Genomic DNA, 17,093 nt, shown 5'->3' with positions numbered 1-17,093 from the left:
AACAGAGTTGGAATAATTTAACGTCCCTGTGAGACATCTGGCGGTTCTTTCCATGGATGAGGCTCGGCGCAGAGAAAACAGGCTAATTGGGACCGGAGCTGAAGTGCGGCAGCCTCCAGCTGGGAGAAGCATTAGTCTGCGAGGAGCAGAGGAGGAGCGGCGAAGCTCAGTGAGCACAAAGTGACATTAGTGGTGGTTGGAATATCTGTTTCACCTCCACGACATGTGGCCAAGTGGCGTCAGACAAAACAACCACTGAACGAATTATGTCTGTCAATTCTGTATTAAACTAGCAAGCGATCATTTGATATTTTTCACATGAAGCTATATTGAGTGTTACTGTGATTCCATGTGAGATCACTGGGGGAAGTTTGGAAAACTGTTTCTGGGACATCAAGATTGTGACTTTGGCTTTTAGAATATAACTTCTTTTGTATTTGTCTTGTTACCAAGACAAATACAAAAGAAGGTTCCAGATCGTACTGGTCGTTATGAAACACGTGATGAATTAAACTTTAGGACTCAGAAACATAAACCCAACCCTGAAACGTTTTAGCCCGACAGTTCATGGTGTAGAATTGTGGAACAAACTGGAGACGGAGTTGAAACGACGCCCAAACATCAACCTGTTCAAATACAAATACAAACAAAAGATTTTTGAAACATACAGAGAAGAAGAAACGCATTGAAGAAGTAGGATCAACGTATATATATGTGTGTGTGTGAGTGTGTGAGTGTGTGAGTGTTGTAAGTTTGGTCCGTGTCGATTTGGTCGTTTGAAATGTGGGAGGTTGTTTTTTGTTGATGTTTTGTTGTTGTTGATGTTTTGTTCTTTCTATTCTAGTGTGGAATGTACTTGTTGTCGCTCTGAGTTTGGGGGTGGAGCTCAGAAGCTTGTTTCTTCAGCCCACTGCTTTTGAGCAGAATGTGTACTGCTCAAATAAACAAATAAACTTGATCCCTGAATGTAACTGCAATCCTTCGGTTTGTTTCCCCTGCAGCGGAGCACAAATCAGAGCATGCAGACTCGTCACATCCAAACAACAACGGCCCGGCGGCGCCGGTCCAGAACCCGGCGGAGTCCCAGAGCACCAACGACACGGAGCACGGCGAGCAGGACGCCGACGACGAGGCTGCGGAGGACACGGACGACACCAGGTCTGTCTGCGGAGCCTCGCTCCTCTCTCCTCGCTCCTCTCTCCTCTCTCCTCGCTCCTCTCTCCTCTCTCCTCGCTCCTCGCTCCTCTCTCCTCTCTCCTCTCTCCTCTCTCCTCGCTCCTCTCTCCTCGCTCCTCGCTCCTCGCTCCTCTCTCCTCGCTCCTCGCTCCTCGCTCCTCGCTCCTCTCTCCTCTCTCCTCGCTCCTCTCTCTATTCTCTCTCCTCGCTCCTCGCTCCTCGCTCCTCTCTCTATTCTCTCTCCTCGCTCCTCGCTCCTCTCTCTATTCTCGCTCCTCGCTCCTCGCTCCTCTCTCTATTCTCGCTCCTCGCTCCTCGCTCCTCGCTCCTCTCTCCTCTCTCTATTCTCGCTCCTCGCTCCTCGCTCCTCTCTCTATTCTCTCTCCTCGCTCCTCGCTCCTCTCTCTATTCTCTCTCCTCTCTCCTCGCTCCTCTCTCTATTCTCTCTCCTCTCTCCTCGCTCCTCGCTCCTCGCTCCTCTCTCTATTCTCTCTCCTCGCTCCTCTCTCTATTCTCGCTCCTCGCTCCTCTCTCTATTCTCTCTCCTCGCTCCTCGCTCCTCTCTCTATTCTCTCTCCTCGCTCCTCGCTCCTCGCTCCTCTCTCTATTCTCTCTCCTCGCTCCTCGCTCCTCGCTCCTCTCTCTATTCTCTCTCCTCGCTCCTCGCTCCTCTCTCTATTCTCTCTCCTCGCTCCTCGCTCCTCTCTCTATTCTCTCTCCTCTCTCCTCGCTCCTCGCTCCTCGCTCCTCTCTCTATTCTCGCTCCTCGCTCCTCGCTCCTCTCTCTATTCTCTCTCCTCGCTCCTCGCTCCTCTCTCTATTCTCTCTCCTCGCTCCTCGCTCCTCGCTCCTCTCTCTATTCTCTCTCCTCGCTCCTCGCTCCTCTCTCTATTCTCTCTCCTCGCTCCTCGCTCCTCTCTCCTCTCTCCTCTTTCCTCCCTCGCACTCTTTGCACCTTAAATCCTCGCTCTTGGTGGGTTTGGCACTTTGTTCCTCGGCTCATTTGTGTGAGGCTGTGGAGAACGAAGCTCCATCAACACACCGCATCGGGCTTTGCAGAACATTTTCTGATACTTCTAGTTCAGGGTTCGATAACCTGTGACTCTTTGGTCCCTCCACTGCGCAGAGCGCAGTCCCTACAAAGAGTGGTACAATGTAGGGTCGTGACCGACGCAGCGATGTGACGTCATTACAACAATAATGGATGAAGAAGGTAGAATTGCGGCTGCAGGTCATGACAGCGGCTCAACTGGGAGCTTCCTGTTCCTTTCACAGTAAAAGTGCTGCGCTGCGGAGCGCCGACAGTTCCAGGAGGTTCATTACAGACTTGTTGAGAGTGACGGAACATTCTAGTGAATTACACAACAACTACAGGACATTAAAGACACACCATCACACTCATGGTTCTAACAATCCACATCTCCCACATTTATCTTCATTTTAATAATGTGGAGCGATAAAGGAGCTGAGAGCTGCAATGCATTATGGGAGTTTCTGTTTGTCATGTTTTAAATGTAGTTATTGGGGGTTATGTTAGGTTTGTAGTGTTGGTAATAATTGTGTTTTTGTTCTTAGTTCATGTAGTTTAGTTTATTAGTTGTAAGTTGTCAACCAGCAGTGAAGAAGGTTTAGTGTGTCGTGTCCTCCTGGCATGGTCTTCCTGTGGGACTGTCAAAATAAAATGTGTGCATCTCTCTGGGTGTTGTGTTCAGTGGGAAACGGGACCAAATGGCTGTTTGAGCATTAAAGGTTGCCGACCCCTGGTCTAGAACATTAGGTGTGTATTTGGAGGCAGTGGTTGACTTCTATAATCACAAACTCTCAAGGCTGTTGCTTGTTGCTCAAATGCGACTCGGTATGAAGCCGTTACTTTGGATTCTTTTGAATCGCACAAGACATTTCGAGTGATTCCCCTATTTATTATCTCTACTTCAAGACGGTAAATGAAGACGAAGCCGCTCAGGTGAAAGTGGATGTGAACTTGACTGTGTGTCGGTGCTGCAGCTCCCTGACGTCGTCGGCCAGCTCCACGGCCTCGTCGCAGAGCGGCGGCCTGGGAACGAACCGCAAGAAGAGCATCCCGCTGTCCATCCGCAACCTGAAGAGGAAGCACAAGAAGAAGAGGACCAAGTTCTCCCGCGAGTTCAAGCCCGGAGACCGGTCAGTTGACTTCAGTACAACGTTTCCTCTTCAGACCCTCGGTTCGCTTTTTTTTTTTTCCTTTTCGCTCAATGTTTTCTTCAGATATTCTCTTGATTTCTTCCTGCTTCCCTCTGTTGTGTCCTCAGTGTATGAAGTGACTCCTCAGGCGGCCGTCGGGGCGCCGCCATCGATCTTTTGTGTTTTGTTGTTTTTTTTAAGTCTGACGATCAGCCACAATGTTTAGACATTTCAGAAATCCATTGATTGGAGTGATTCCTGATGTTTGATTACCAGTAGAAGTTAAGATCTCCTGTATTAATAACATTGGAATTACAACGCTGAACCATGTGAGACGTGTCGTCGTGCGAATTTTCAATTTACATGATCCTGTTTCATAGCCAGTCACACTTTAATTTTTTTACACCATTTTTCACACTGAAAAAAAATCAAAGGTCAGTCGTTTTCTTTGTGGCAATTAAAATTGGATTAATCTCAAGGACAAACCTGCAGTCGGCTGGTTGGTGGAAGGAAACAACGACAAGCTGGTGATTTATACCTGTTCCTCTTTAAAAAACCAAAACATTAATGCTTTACTGCATTCTTGCAAATCCATTACGTTTTGGCTGTACAACCGTTCCAGTGCTTTGTGGTTTCACTAAATGTGGCAGCTTTCAATATGATTCATGCATTTTCCTTCAAAAGTGAACACATTAGAATAAAAAATGAGATCTTGATTTCATAGTTTATAAAACGTCAAGTCAATTTGACTTTGCTGCTGCAGATTCTCACACTGAGTTATTAGAATCACAAAGAGGGAATGTATGTGGTGGAGTGAGAGCCGGAGGACGAGAGGGAGGATTGACAAGAGAAATGAAAAGAAATGACAGCGCATCAGAGGAGAAGGAGAGGAAGAAGCAACCTGTTTGTTTTTGGTGAAGCGGTGAAAGTAAGGGTGAAAACTCCCCTTGGCCGTGTGCGTCTCCGTCCAGGGTTGCAGTGGAAGTGGTGTCCACCAAGACGACGGCTGACGTGATGTGGAAGGACGGGCGGGTGGAGAAGGAGATCCGGTCCAACGACCTCATCCCCATCCAGCACCTGGACAGTCACGAGTTCTGCCCCGGGGACTTCGTGGTCGACAAACGACGTAGGGAATGTTTTCTGTGTGTGGGCCGCTGAGCCAGACCCGTACCTGCAGGACGCAGGTCGTGTGGGACGTGAACAGGGCCGCCCCTGGCCAAGTGGGGGCCCTAAGCAGGATTTTATTTTGGGGCCCCCTTCCAATAACATAATAATAATAATGATAATAATAATCAATTACTAACAATGACTAACGAATCAAATGAACAGCCTCTATCAACAGTGGAACAAGAACTTTATCGATCAAAAGTGGAACAATAACTTTACGGATCAACAGTAAACAACTGCCTGCCGGCCCGTCTGACCGCTGATTGGTCAGATGGTGACGCTTCACGCTTTCAATCATTGCGCCTCTTTTCTCTCTCTCTCTCTCTCTCTCTCCCTCTCTCCCTCTCTCCCTCTCTCCCTCTCTCTCTCTCTCCCTCTCTCTCTCCCTCTCTCTCTCCCCCCTGACTTGGTGGCGGTGTTCTACGCGCCTCTCGGCAAAATGCACGCGAATCCTTTTCGCATTTGCAGAGAATGATGATACTTTATTGACCTCGAGGGAAATTGAATTCACTTGCGCAAAATGGGGCCCCCCATGGATGGCGGGGCCCTACGCCATCCATGGGGAATCCAAGTTCTGCGTGTAGGGAGGGGCGGGCCTGGACGTGAACTCCAGGGACTTCATTTAAAGTGGGGGTTTAGCGGCTGTTTTGCATTCTGAAGTTTCCGCCGTTTTGATTTTGTCTCTGTGTTTTGTTTGTTTGTTTTCCGGCCTCTGACCTGTGTTTGTCTTGCTGGCCTCAGCCCAAGCCCTGCAGGACCCCGGGGTGTACGGCGTGATTCAGTCCGGCGATCACAAGGGCAGGACGTGTGTCGTGAAGTGGATCAAACTGAACTCCAGCAGCGACGACGTGGAGGTCAGTGTGAACAGAAAGCCCCCGTCGTCATTACAGACATTCAGGATGAACGTTAACGGGAGAAAGACTTTGAATGTTGTGCAGGTGAACAGACGAGCATTAAAAAAACCATGTTGGAGTAAAACTTCCATGAAAAACACAATAACAGGAAAAACAAAGCTTCTGTCAACAGTAGTGCTGTTTAATCAGAGCCGTCTGTATATTCAGCACAAAATGTGTTTTACTGTGTGAAAACCCTCCAGAATACCTCGCCACCCTCTCTGTGGTTATATGAATCTAGTAATTATCTACAGAAATCCCTAAATGTACTCCTAAAATCAACAAAAGACGCAATTATATTAAAACGAATATTAAGGAGTAATGTTTGTTTGCCACGGTTTTATTGTTCATTTGTGAATCTTGTAACAGTTTTAGAGCTCATCAGTTTGCATGTCTGTTAACTTGCTCATGTCTTCCATGTAAATCATTATTTCCTGGATATCTCAAACAGAATAACTGTCATGATAACGTATAAAGGATATTAAGTGTGACCCAGAGTGTCCGGGTCTCTGGAACAACTGTAAAGTAGGGAAACATCCTGTTTAGTATTCAGTGTTCCACAAACCTTTAACATGGAGAGAGTGTGTCAACGGAGGAGACTGACTTCATGTTGATGTTGACTAAATGTAGGTTATTGGTGTGGAGGAGGACGTCAGCGTCTACGACATCGCAGATCACCCAGACTTCCACTTCCGCACCACCGACATCGTCATCAGAATATGGAACTCTGAGAACGGACAGAACGACTGTGAGAACGAGGTGAGAACTGATCCAAAACACCACACACATTCTTCTACGCTCCCGTGAAACTGAACATTCAGTCTGTTTTTAATTGGACAGATTCACTTTGGTGCTTCTGAGTGTTTCTTGGCTCTAAAACACAATCAGGAAAGCAGAAAACCCACAGTGTCTCTCTGGTTCTTCACTGAGAGTAAAATATCCTCCAGAGACTTTGTTTTTTCTTTTTCTGAAGCCAGCCTTGCTCTTCATAGTTCTGTAGGTTTTCTGCATCTGTGTGAAAACAAATGGACACGAGTGAAAGAAAAATCCAATTTCCATGAATGTTTTCTTGTTGTTTTTCCCAAAATGTGAGGTTTGACGTCTGGTAAAGGCATTTTCTTGTTCTCTGCTTCGCCCCGCCGGCAGACGTCGGTCGGCCAGGTCTTCAGGGTGGATGTGAGCAGCAAGGTGGAGGTGGTGTGGGCCGACAACTCCACCACCGTCGTCCTGCCGCAGGTAAACGTCCGTCCTCCGTCAAACCGGGGGTTGAGGTGTGACGCTGACGGCGCTCCGCCCCGCTCCGCCCCGCAGCACCTCTACAACGTGGAGTCGGAGATCGAGGAGACGGACTACGACTCGGTGGAGGAGACCAGCAGCGTCCTGTCCACCGAGGAGTGGGAGGACGAGAGCGACAGCTGGGAGACGGACAACGGGCTGACCACCGAGGACGACGGCCACGCCAACAACGCCGACGTCACCGACACCACCACCCCGACCCCGACCCCCACCGGCACCTCGCAGTTCATCATCCCGCCTCTGGAGGGCGGCAGAGCCGGCGGGACCAGCCCCACCAAGGAGGAGGGGGAGGCGTCTGTGGCCAGTCCTGCTTCTGGAGGAGGTGGGGGGGCGCATGGGTTTTGGGTTTTAACCACCATTTTTAATGGAGTGTTACACATGGCAATGCATTTCTCCACTTCACACCAAAAACCAAAGTACAAAACGTCTTGAACGCTGATTTATCTTTATTTCTCTGTAATTATTAGGTTTTTATAGGTAGAACTTGTATTTCTCCATTTATTCAAAATGTATACCCTACTTTTGTACAATTCTGTGTTTTAATTCTCCACTATAATGTCACTAGTTCATATTTTCACAGTTTTATTTGTAATACATTTTTTCTATGAGGACCACAATGGAAATGAGTCTTATGCATGACTTTCCTGTGTCATCCTCGGGTTTTTTTACATATACAGGTGGAACACATTTGTATGTTTCATTTTCTATGCACATGTAGAAAATCCAAATAAATTCATGCTCCCTAAATGTTTTCAGGAACGACTCCTGGCGCGGCGGTGAACGGAGCGGAGAAGCCGGGGAAGGACGGTGCGTCTCGGGGCTTCAGGGAGCTGAAGGAGGCCCTGAAGATCCTGGAGAGCCTGAAGAACATGACGGTGGAGCAGCTGTGGACCGGCGGCTCCCCCACCTCCCCCACCTCGGCAGAGCCCAGCGCCACGGCCAACGTGGCCAGCTCGGTGACGCCGACGGCGCCCGAGAAACCGACGAAGGAGAAACGCTTCCTGGACGACATCAAGAAGCTGCAGGAGAACCTGAGGAAGACGCTGGACAACGTGGCCATCGTGGAGGAGGAGAAGATGGAGGCTGTGGTGGAGGCCGTGGGCAGCGGAGGGGCGGGGACCGAGGTAGGCCTCCGGCGCCTTACACGACGTGCACCGCACGCTGCATTCAACCTCGAATAACAAGAATAATAGAAGAGGAAATAGTGAGTTTACAACTCGTGCCGCTTTTCCACGAGTGCCGACTGTCGTCGCCTCGACTCGTTTATATTATTATCCATTATAATATAGTGCCGCTGCGGCGTGGGCGGAGTCATCGGAGTAACCCCCCTCATATGATGTGGAGCAAACATGCATTGTGTATCAGCTCAAACAATAAATTTGATTTTTATATATTTATTAATAATATTACAACATGTGGATTGTTACGCTGCTTCACTGTCCGGTGTTTCAGTTTCACTGGTGCCCCTGTTAACTGGTGACTTCTACCACCAGCCCGTTAGCAGCAGCTGATGTCAAAATAAGACAAACACTTTCAACTTTAATGGAATTGTGGTTAAACGGCGTTCATCAGAACAGCTACAGGGGTTTGGTCAGGAATTTGAAATCAGCTGTGAAAAGAGGACGCTCCAGTGAACCAGTCACCAGTTAACAGAGAAGCCAGTTAATCCTAAACACCGGTGGTGACTGTGACTCCTCCTGAATCCTCTGGTCGCCACCAGACGAACGTCTGCAGCTCGTCGCTGCTTCACTGGTTGATTCCTGAGCGTCTCTCTGGTTGAGCTCGGGTTTAAAAAATGGTGGTTGAAGCTCTCTGACTCATCTGTGTCGTGACTCGCTGGCCAATCGCTGTCGGCCAATTAACGTCACATGGTCTACTGGCCTCTGCTCGTGGGGAACCTGGGGGAGGAACCAGGAAAGTAGATGGTCGTGGTGGAGAAGCGCTGTAAGACACACTGTCCTGTCGCTGTGTTCAGGCGGAGCGAGCCGGAGAGGAGAAGCCCCAGCAGGAGCCGCAGACCCCGGTGGGGGGGCAGGAGTGGTCCGGCGAGTTCCTGAGCGACACGCCGGTGCTTTGTCAGCAGAGCGGTGGGAAGCCTGGCGTGACCTTCACCAGCGCCAAAGGAGAAGTGTTCTCCGTGCTGGAGTGGGCGCCAGGTGAGACCTCTGCTCAGGAAGTCCTCACATAACACACCTGGACACACGGACGGGGGGCAGGAAGTGAAGCAGGAAGTGGAGCGGGGAGCAGGAAGTGAAGCGGGGAGCAGGAAGTGGAGCGGGAAGTGAAGCGGGGAGCAGGAAGTGGAGCGGGAAGTGAAGCGGGGAGCAGGAAGTGGAGCAGGAAGTGAAGCGGGGAGCAGGAAGTGGAGCGGGAAGTGAAGCGGGGAGCAGGAAGTGAAGCGGGGAGCAGGAAGTGGAGCGGGAAGTGAAGCGGGGAGCAGGAAGTGGAGCAGGAAGTGAAGCGGGGAGCAGGAAGTGGAGCGGGAAGTGAAGCGGGGAGCGGGAAGTGAAGCGGGGAGCGGGAAGTGAAGCGGGGAGCAGGAAGTGGAGCAGGAAGTGAAGCGGGGAGCAGGAAGTGGAGCGGGAAGTGAAGCGGGGAGCAGGAAGTGGAGCGGGAAGTGAAGCGGGGAGCGGGAAGTGAAGCGGGGAGCAGGAAGTGGAGCAGGAAGTGAAGCGGGGAGCAGGAAGTGGAGCGGGGAGCAGGAAGTGGAGCGGGAAGTGAAGCGGGGAGCAGGAAGTGGAGCAGGAAGTGAAGCGGGGAGCAGGAAGTGGAGCAGGAAGTGAAGCGGGGAGCAGGAAGTGGAGCGGGAAGTGAAGCGGGGAGCGGGAAGTGAAGCGGGGAGCGGGAAGTGAAGCGGGGAGCAGGAAGTGGAGCAGGAAGTGAAGCGGGGAGCAGGAAGTGGAGCGGGAAGTGAAGCGGGGAGCAGGAAGTGGAGCGGGAAGTGAAGCGGGGAGCGGGAAGTGAAGCGGGGAGCAGGAAGTGGAGCAGGAAGTGAAGCGGGGAGCAGGAAGTGGAGCGGGGAGCAGGAAGTGGAGCGGGGAGCAGGAAGTGAAGCGGGGAGCAGGAAGTGGAGCGGGAAGTGAAGCGGGGAGCGGGAAGTGAAGCGGGGAGCAGGAAGTGGAGCAGGAAGTGAAGCGGGGAGCAGGAAGTGGAGCGGGAAGTGAAGCGGGGAGCGGGAAGTGAAGCGGGGAGCGGGAAGTGAAGCGGGGAGCGGGAAGTGAAGCAGGAAGTGGAGCAGGAAGTGAAGCGGGGAGCAGGAAGTGGAGCAGGAAGTGAAGCGGGGAGCAGGAAGTGGAGCGGGAAGTGAAGCGGGGAGAAGGAAGTGGAGCGGGAAGTGAAGCGGGGAGCAGGAAGTGGAGCGGGGAGCAGGAAGTGGAGCGGGAAGTGAAGCGGGGAGCAGGAAGTGGAGCAGGAAGTGAAGCGGGAAGCATTGAGGTCATATTCAGCTTCAGAGGAAAACCTGCAGGTGGATTAATTTCAGTGTTGTGGTTTGACTGAGCGTAAAAGTAAGAAGAAGTTAAAAGAAGTAGAAAGGAAACAGCAGAGTGAAGTCGGAGCCACTGAAGAACATAAATACCTGAAGGGGAAAAAACAACAATTCATGTACTTAAGAAAAAGTCAAAAATCAAAGTCGAGAATCTTTCTGGAGACTGATGTCTCCAGTTTGTATTTTTAAAAACTGTTAATCAGATTTTTGACCTTTTTATTATCTTTGACATGCATGAAGATTTGTTTGACCTCTGCTGTAAGTTTCCAGATTCTGCTGATTTATAATAGAAACCAAAGTGCATCTTGAAACATCACAACTTAATTTACACAACAGTCACTTCTGGGTTGTTCCACATCCAGCAGAATGACTTTTGCTCTGTTCTAAATGTTCCCGTGTTGATGTCCCGTTCCAGAAACTCACTCCTTTCACAAGATGGAGTTCCAGCCAGCCGAGGCCAAGAAGTTCTTCAGCACCGTGAGGAAGGAAATGGCTCTGCTGGCCACGTCGCTGCCCGACGGCATCATGGTGAAAACCTTCGAGGACCGCATGGTGGGTCTCCTGGCCTCCGGGTGTCGGCCGCGTTAAATAGAACCTCACTCAAACTGGTCATTCTGACTTGACTTTGGTTTGACTCTCGTCCATCTGACGGTTTAGTAGCGATGAACTTTGAACCAGTATCGCGTCACATTTACTTCTTTATTGACTCAAGTCTCCTCTTGTTTTGGCCACTTAAGTGATTTTAATGTGCATCTTTAGAACATCCAGCGAGGAAGCTGTTCTGGATGTGACGTTTGGGTTTCATCCCACATACACCCTTCCCAGATAGACGCTATATACATATATTTATTTTTTTCATATATACATGCTTTTTAGTCTTTTCTCTGAAGGATTGTTTTGGACAGCAGGACACAGCTTTCCCCTCTTCTCTTACCCCTGGCCGTGATTTCTGCTATTTCTTTCCCCCTGAAGGAATCCACACGATCTCCTTCTATTTAGTCGTGTGCAACCAGGTCCTGTTGAGGAATTAATCTGTGATGATGATCTTCTTCCCTAACGTTCACATATTTCCTGCGAAGGACCTGCAGACTGTTTGTTTTTCCCTCCAGAAACTTGGATCAAAGTTGAGCTTCAAGGGAACCGTTTGTCTTTATGTGTAGAAATACACAAGTCTTCATCCTGGGCCACTGAAATGTAATATATGTATACATATATACAATGATTATAATGAGGTGTCGATCTGGGACGACTGTTAGCAGACAGACTCACTTTCCTAACCGATGATGAGAAATGGAATCGTAATCGAGCTGTAGATTAATTCAATTAAAAAAAAAAGTGTTGCAGAATCTTCTGCTAATTAGAGTTTTTGGTTCATTTCCCTCCACTCGTCGTCTGCAGACGCTTTAAAAATGTTGCCCTCTTCCCCCTGACCCAGGATCTGCTGTCGGCTCTGATCAAGGGCCCGACCCGGACGCCCTACGAGGGCGGCCTCTTCCTGTTCGACATCCAGCTGCCCAACATCTACCCGGCCGTGCCGCCGCTGTTCCGCTACCTGTCGCAGTGCAGCGGCCGCCTCAACCCCAACCTCTACAGACAACGCAGGCAAGGTCTGCGTCAGTCTGCTGGGCACCTGGATCGGGAAGGTGAGCAGCACCGCCCTCACACGCTTTGGGTCCGAGTCCTGAGCCCACCGGGGAGCCCAGAGGTCAGGGAGCCTGAAGGTCATGGAGCCTGAAGGTCAGGAGCCCAGAGGTCAAGCCCAAAGGTCATGGAGCCGAAGGTCAGGGAGCCCGAAGGTCAGGGAGCCCGAAGGTCAGGTAGCCCGAAGGTCAGCGAGCCTGAAGGTCAGCCCAAAGGTCATGGAGCCGAAGGTCAGCGAGCCCGAAGGTCAGGGAGCCCCAGAGGTCAGGGAGCCCGAAGGTCAGGGAGCCAGAGGTCAGGGAGCCCGAAGGTCGGGGACTTCAAAGGTTTTAGGAAGCCCAAAGGTCAGCGTGGAGCAATAATTCCCCAAGAAGGACCAGTAAATTATTCAGAATCCCCCAAATGAAAAAACAAAAACTACACAAACTGTCGCCAACAAAATGCTTCTGATAAAACCAGTTAAACTGGAAATATGAGAGAATTCTAGTAAAGTTTGTCCTCCAGACGTCTGATTTGTCAAAAATGTGAACAATGGTTGTTTATGTTCTGGTCATTTTATTTATTTGATTTAAAAAGATTACATTCATGTAGGATATTTTGATCTTCTATTCAGACTAACATGATATTTATACACTTAATATGATTGTCAATGAAAGAAAATCAGTTGATCCGTTTTAACCATCAGGGCACCGAGAGGTGGACCAGCAAGTCCAGTCTGCTGCAGGTCCTCATCTCCATACAAGGTGAGTGAGACACACAGCGCGCGCACACGCGCGCGCGCGCGCGCACACACACACACACACACACACACACACACACACACACACACACACACACACACACACACACACACACACACACACACACACACACACACACACACACACACACACACACACACACACACACACACACACACACACACACACACACACACACACACACACACACACACACACACACACACACACACACACATCACACACAGAGAGTCTTACAGCGTGTGTCTGGCCAGGCCTCATCCTGGTCAACGAGCCGTACTACAACGAGGCGGGCTTCGACAGCGACCGCGGGGCTGCAGGAAGGCTACGAGAACAGCCGCTGCTACAACGAGATGGCGCTGATCAAGATGGTCCAGTCCATGACGCAGCTGCTGCAGCACCCGGTGGACGTGTTCCGCAGGAGATCCAGGAGCACTTCTCCTCCGCCGGCTGGCGGCTGGTCCACCGCCTGGAGGCGTGGCTGGAGCTGCACGACGCCGCCGAGCGGGGCCACGCCCACCGCCACCACTGCAGGGACCGGCCCGCGTCCGCCGAGCCGCCGGACGAGCAGCCGCCCAGGCTGGGGGGGGAGGAGGCGGCGGTGGGCGGAGTCAGCAGTATTATGGAGGAGGAGCTGGAGGACTCGGGGCCGAGCCCCGCCCCCCAGGAGCCGGGCCAGCACTCCTCGGACTGCGACGGCACGCTGGGGGCCGCGGCGGCGCCCGTCTCGCTGGTCCGCGGCGGGGAGTCGGGAGGAGGAGGAGGGGGAGGGGCGGCGGCGGTGGGCTCGCAGCCGGTGGTGCGACCAAAGAAAAGGAGGAAGAGCTACCGCAGCTTCCTGCCGGAGGGCAGTGGCTACCCCGACATCGGCTTCCCGCTCTTCCGCTGTCCAAGGGCTTCGTGGAAGAGCGTCGCGGCGTGCTGCTGCAGTACCGCGCCGCGCTGGCCGCCGCCGCCATCCCCGAGCACACGGAGGACAAGTAAGTGGCTCCCGACACACTCCCCCCCACCCCCCCACTCTCCTCCTCCACCTCTTAACCTTCCCGCCGTCACAAATGCCTCAAAACTCCACATTTATCTAGATGATCTGCATTTCCCGCGGCAAATGCATGATAGTGTGAATGCTGCTGGCAAACTGTAATGCTACCCGTGGCCGGTAGACTGTAATGCTTTGTCCTGCCGGCCGTCTCTAGTCTAGAGTGAGAGTTTTAAACTTGTGCAACTTTTTGAAAATTGTGACACTTTTTGAAAATCGTGCAACTTTTGAAAATCGTGCAACTTTTTGAAAACGTGCAACTTTTGGAAAATTGTGACACTTTTTGAAAATTGTGCAACTTTGAAAATTGTGCAACTTTGAAAATTGTGCAACTTTTTTGTAAATGTGCAACTTTTTGAAAATGTGTGACTTTTTGAAAATTGTGACACTTTTTGAAAATGACAACTTTTTGAAACTTGTACAACTTTTAAAAAAAAGTGTCAAACAGTTAAAACAGTTAAAAAAGTTGAACAAGTGTCAAACAGTTGAAGAAGTGTCAAACAGTTGAAATAGTGGAACAGTTTAAAAGTTGAATGGTTGAAATCGGTGAAGATTTGAAGAAGTTTATAGCGACTTAAAACATTTCTGCCATCCGTTAACATTGGGAAAAAAGTTGCACAAAAGTTGAAATATTTCAAAAAGTTGATGAGATTTCAAAAAGCTAGAACAGAGCCGGAAAGTCCCAAAAAAGTTGCACGATTTGATATTTGAATGATTACGAACGGGTGAAGATTGCCAGAGTAGAAGCGATTTTGAAAAACGTACAGAATAATAAAAATAAAGATGTGAACGCCAGGCATTCACACCAATAAAGAAAATGATGGCCGGTGTGACGGCGCCCTCCGGTGGACAGGATCCTGATCCTTGTCTTTGTTCTCCTCCAGTGTCTCTGCAGACGAGCAGGATGGATAAAGTGGAGGGGGGAGGGGTGGAGGGGGGGTGGTGGCGTCGTGCCCTCACACCCACCTCCGGTCGACGCCTCGTCACGCCGGAGGACGGCGGGTGAGACGCTGCTGGAACAGAAAGGAACTGAATCAGTGCCATGAACCTTCCTCCTCCTCCTCCTCCTCCTCCTCCTCCTCCTCCTCCTCCTCTTCCTCCTCCTCCTTCGGGTGGAGATCTTCCGGACAACCACTCTGCTCTCGGCGGCCTGGTGACACTCGACGGCTGAGAAGCCTCGAGGCTCCGCCCCCCCGGCGCCGCGGCTCTGTAGCACTACTGACCTTACCGCTGAACCATCCTGCACTACGAGCGACGGACAACCTGGTGGCCAGGAGGACTTCTTCTTCTTCTTCTCTTCCTTTTTTAAAAGAATTCAAACGAAAGTCACTGGTTGTTTCTCGCTTTCTGCCAAATCCTCTCTTCTCTTCACGTCTGAATATCCACGAGCTGAATGTCAGTGAAACTGCCAACATCCACCATGACCTCCCCCTCCCCCTCCCCCTCCCCCACCACCCCCGCCAACGCCGAGTCGCCACGTTTACACGCCGCCAACAATCGGTCCGGAAAACAGTTTGAACCAGCGAGAAGGAAAGCCAAACTTTAGCTTTGATTCTCACAGGTGGTTGTTTAGTTTATCACGTCTCCACGACGGGAACGTTTCCGCCTCGGCTGGTTTTAAATGTTCTTCTCTTTAAGAATGACGTCGTCTGGGACAGGAAACGTTCAAACATCTGGACCCGCTGGGTTGTTGGTTTGTTGGTTTGTTGGTTTAAACGAGTGTCGACAACATGCTGAACTTCTCTTTCCCTTCCTTCACCTTGTGAAGGAGAAGCACCTCCCAGCAGGGACGCAGAATTCACCGTAACACCTGTAAAGAAACACCCAGACGTCGGTGGGCTCACTTCCTGTCGGCGTTAGGAAAGCTTTGTTGTTGTTGTTTGTTTTGGTGGGGGGGGGGGGGTTTGTCGTTTCACTCACAGTTTGTAGGTTTGAGCCGCTGCGACTCGGTAACAGGAAGCCCCTCCCCCCCACGTCGACACGCTGCCTTACTTGAATGGTTGTTCGAACCACCGCGCGGCGCCGCCACACGTCGACCCGCCCCAGTGTTTCCCTCCCACCGCGGCGGCGCGGCGCTGCTGGGAACTGGGAACCTTCCAATGGGAATTCAGCTTCTTAAACTGGGAGCAGGAGGGGGTTGACCTTTGACCTCGAGCCACAAATACGACAAAATAAAAGCTTTTGGGTTTCAAAGGCGACTAAAGTTTCTGTGACGCGTTGCTTCCAGCGACATTCCGACTCATCGCTGTGGGTTTTTCCTGACATTTCCCACTTTTCTGACAAGTTCCTAGTTTCACAGCGTTCCCATTTCGACTTTCCCACTTCCCAGTTGTCCTTGAACACGAGTTTGAAAACACGAGTCCTGAGCTGGAGACCGAAACCTCGATTACTGTCAGGTGTTTAGCGTCTCGGAGAGAATCTCAGGTTTTCTCCTTCCAGTCGGGTTCCAGTCGTTCTTCCGGGAAATCGGCCGTCTTTGTTTACATCTTTTCTTTTTTCTTCAGTTCGGGGGGGGGGGGGGGGGGGGGGGGGGGGGGTTCGTGACACGACGCTCCCGTTGTTCTCATTGCTGCGGTTCTTCTGAATATTGCGCCACAGTGCAGGAGGTCGCCCCCTTGTGGTCGTGAGCAGGAGAGCATTTGGCCGCCTGGTGGTTTGTTTTCTCACTTGAACCTCGATGCTGAAGAGTTCCTGAATGACGAAGCACACTGTGCCATTGTGGGCGAGGGGGGGGCGAGGGGGGGGGGCGACCAGAGACGAGCTGCTGAGCTTTTAAAAAGAGACTTTGAATAAATTAATGAGGGTATTTTTTTTTTTATTTAAAATTTTTTGCATCGTCTTCCATATTTCCCTGAAACGAGGCGTTCCTGTTTCACACGAGGCTCCGTGTTCAACGCCATTATTATTATTATTATTATTATTATTATTACTTTTAGCCGCTGCAGAGGAGGACGTGTCTCTGTAGCAATGGAGCCTCGTTTTACGTTTCTCCTCGTCTCCAAGAACTGCTTCGTCCACCGCCCTCCTCCTCCTCCTCCTCCTCCTCCTCCTCCTCCTCCTCCTCCTCCTCCTCCTCCTCCTCCTCCTCCTCCTCCTCCTCCTCCTCCTCCTCATTCATCCACAGAAAATGTGAAGCTACCATCTGGCTGGACCTGCGAGTCCAGAGTCCAGCAGGATGCGGGAGCCGCCATGTACAATTTTCTGTGTGTGTGTGTGTGTGTGGATCCTCCGAGACTCTCACTCCCGCCGTCATTTGGTTCTTTCCCGCGAGCCGTTTGTTTTCCAGCCAAAGCATGTAACATGTTGCTTTAAGCCTTCTGACGGGCTACACAAGACTTGACTGTACGATGTCTACATTTCCACAGTGGCCTGTTGTTGATATATAAAACAAAACAAAACAAAAAAAAAAAAAGTACGAATAAAGTTCTAATTTGTAGCCTGACTCCCTCTGTACAGACATCTCGCCTATATTGAAT

At 50.8% G+C, this 17,093-nt stretch overlaps 1 protein-coding gene across 1 annotated transcript in view; it reads left to right on the top strand.

Moving 5' to 3' along the window:
• The window catches only part of ube2o (ubiquitin-conjugating enzyme E2O), a gene marked incomplete at its 3' end in the record, with an annotated part of 42,022 nt that extends 28,457 nt beyond the window's left edge, over nt 1–13,565 (top strand). Inside the window, 17 exon segments of the mRNA XM_080518320.1 lie at nt 1,002–1,158; nt 3,181–3,336; nt 4,308–4,462; nt 5,245–5,357; nt 6,027–6,155; nt 6,543–6,632; nt 6,708–7,014; nt 7,449–7,816; nt 8,668–8,848; nt 10,595–10,731; nt 11,615–11,770; nt 11,772–11,822; nt 12,506–12,563; nt 12,836–12,891; nt 12,893–12,995; nt 12,998–13,459; nt 13,462–13,565. Of these exon segments, the coding sequence (XP_080374446.1) occupies nt 1,002–1,158; nt 3,181–3,336; nt 4,308–4,462; nt 5,245–5,357; nt 6,027–6,155; nt 6,543–6,632; nt 6,708–7,014; nt 7,449–7,816; nt 8,668–8,848; nt 10,595–10,731; nt 11,615–11,770; nt 11,772–11,822; nt 12,506–12,563; nt 12,836–12,891; nt 12,893–12,995; nt 12,998–13,459; nt 13,462–13,565 (2,783 nt within the window).
• Nucleotides 13,566–17,093: the final 3,528 nt, after the last annotated feature.

This window comes from Blennius ocellaris (genome assembly GCF_963422515.1).
Source record: "Blennius ocellaris genome assembly, chromosome: 3".
NCBI classification, from domain to species: Eukaryota; Metazoa; Chordata; class Actinopteri; order Blenniiformes; family Blenniidae; genus Blennius; species Blennius ocellaris.
The sequence above is the reverse complement of the archived record's forward strand: the minus strand, read 5'-3'. Positions and strand labels throughout refer to the sequence as shown.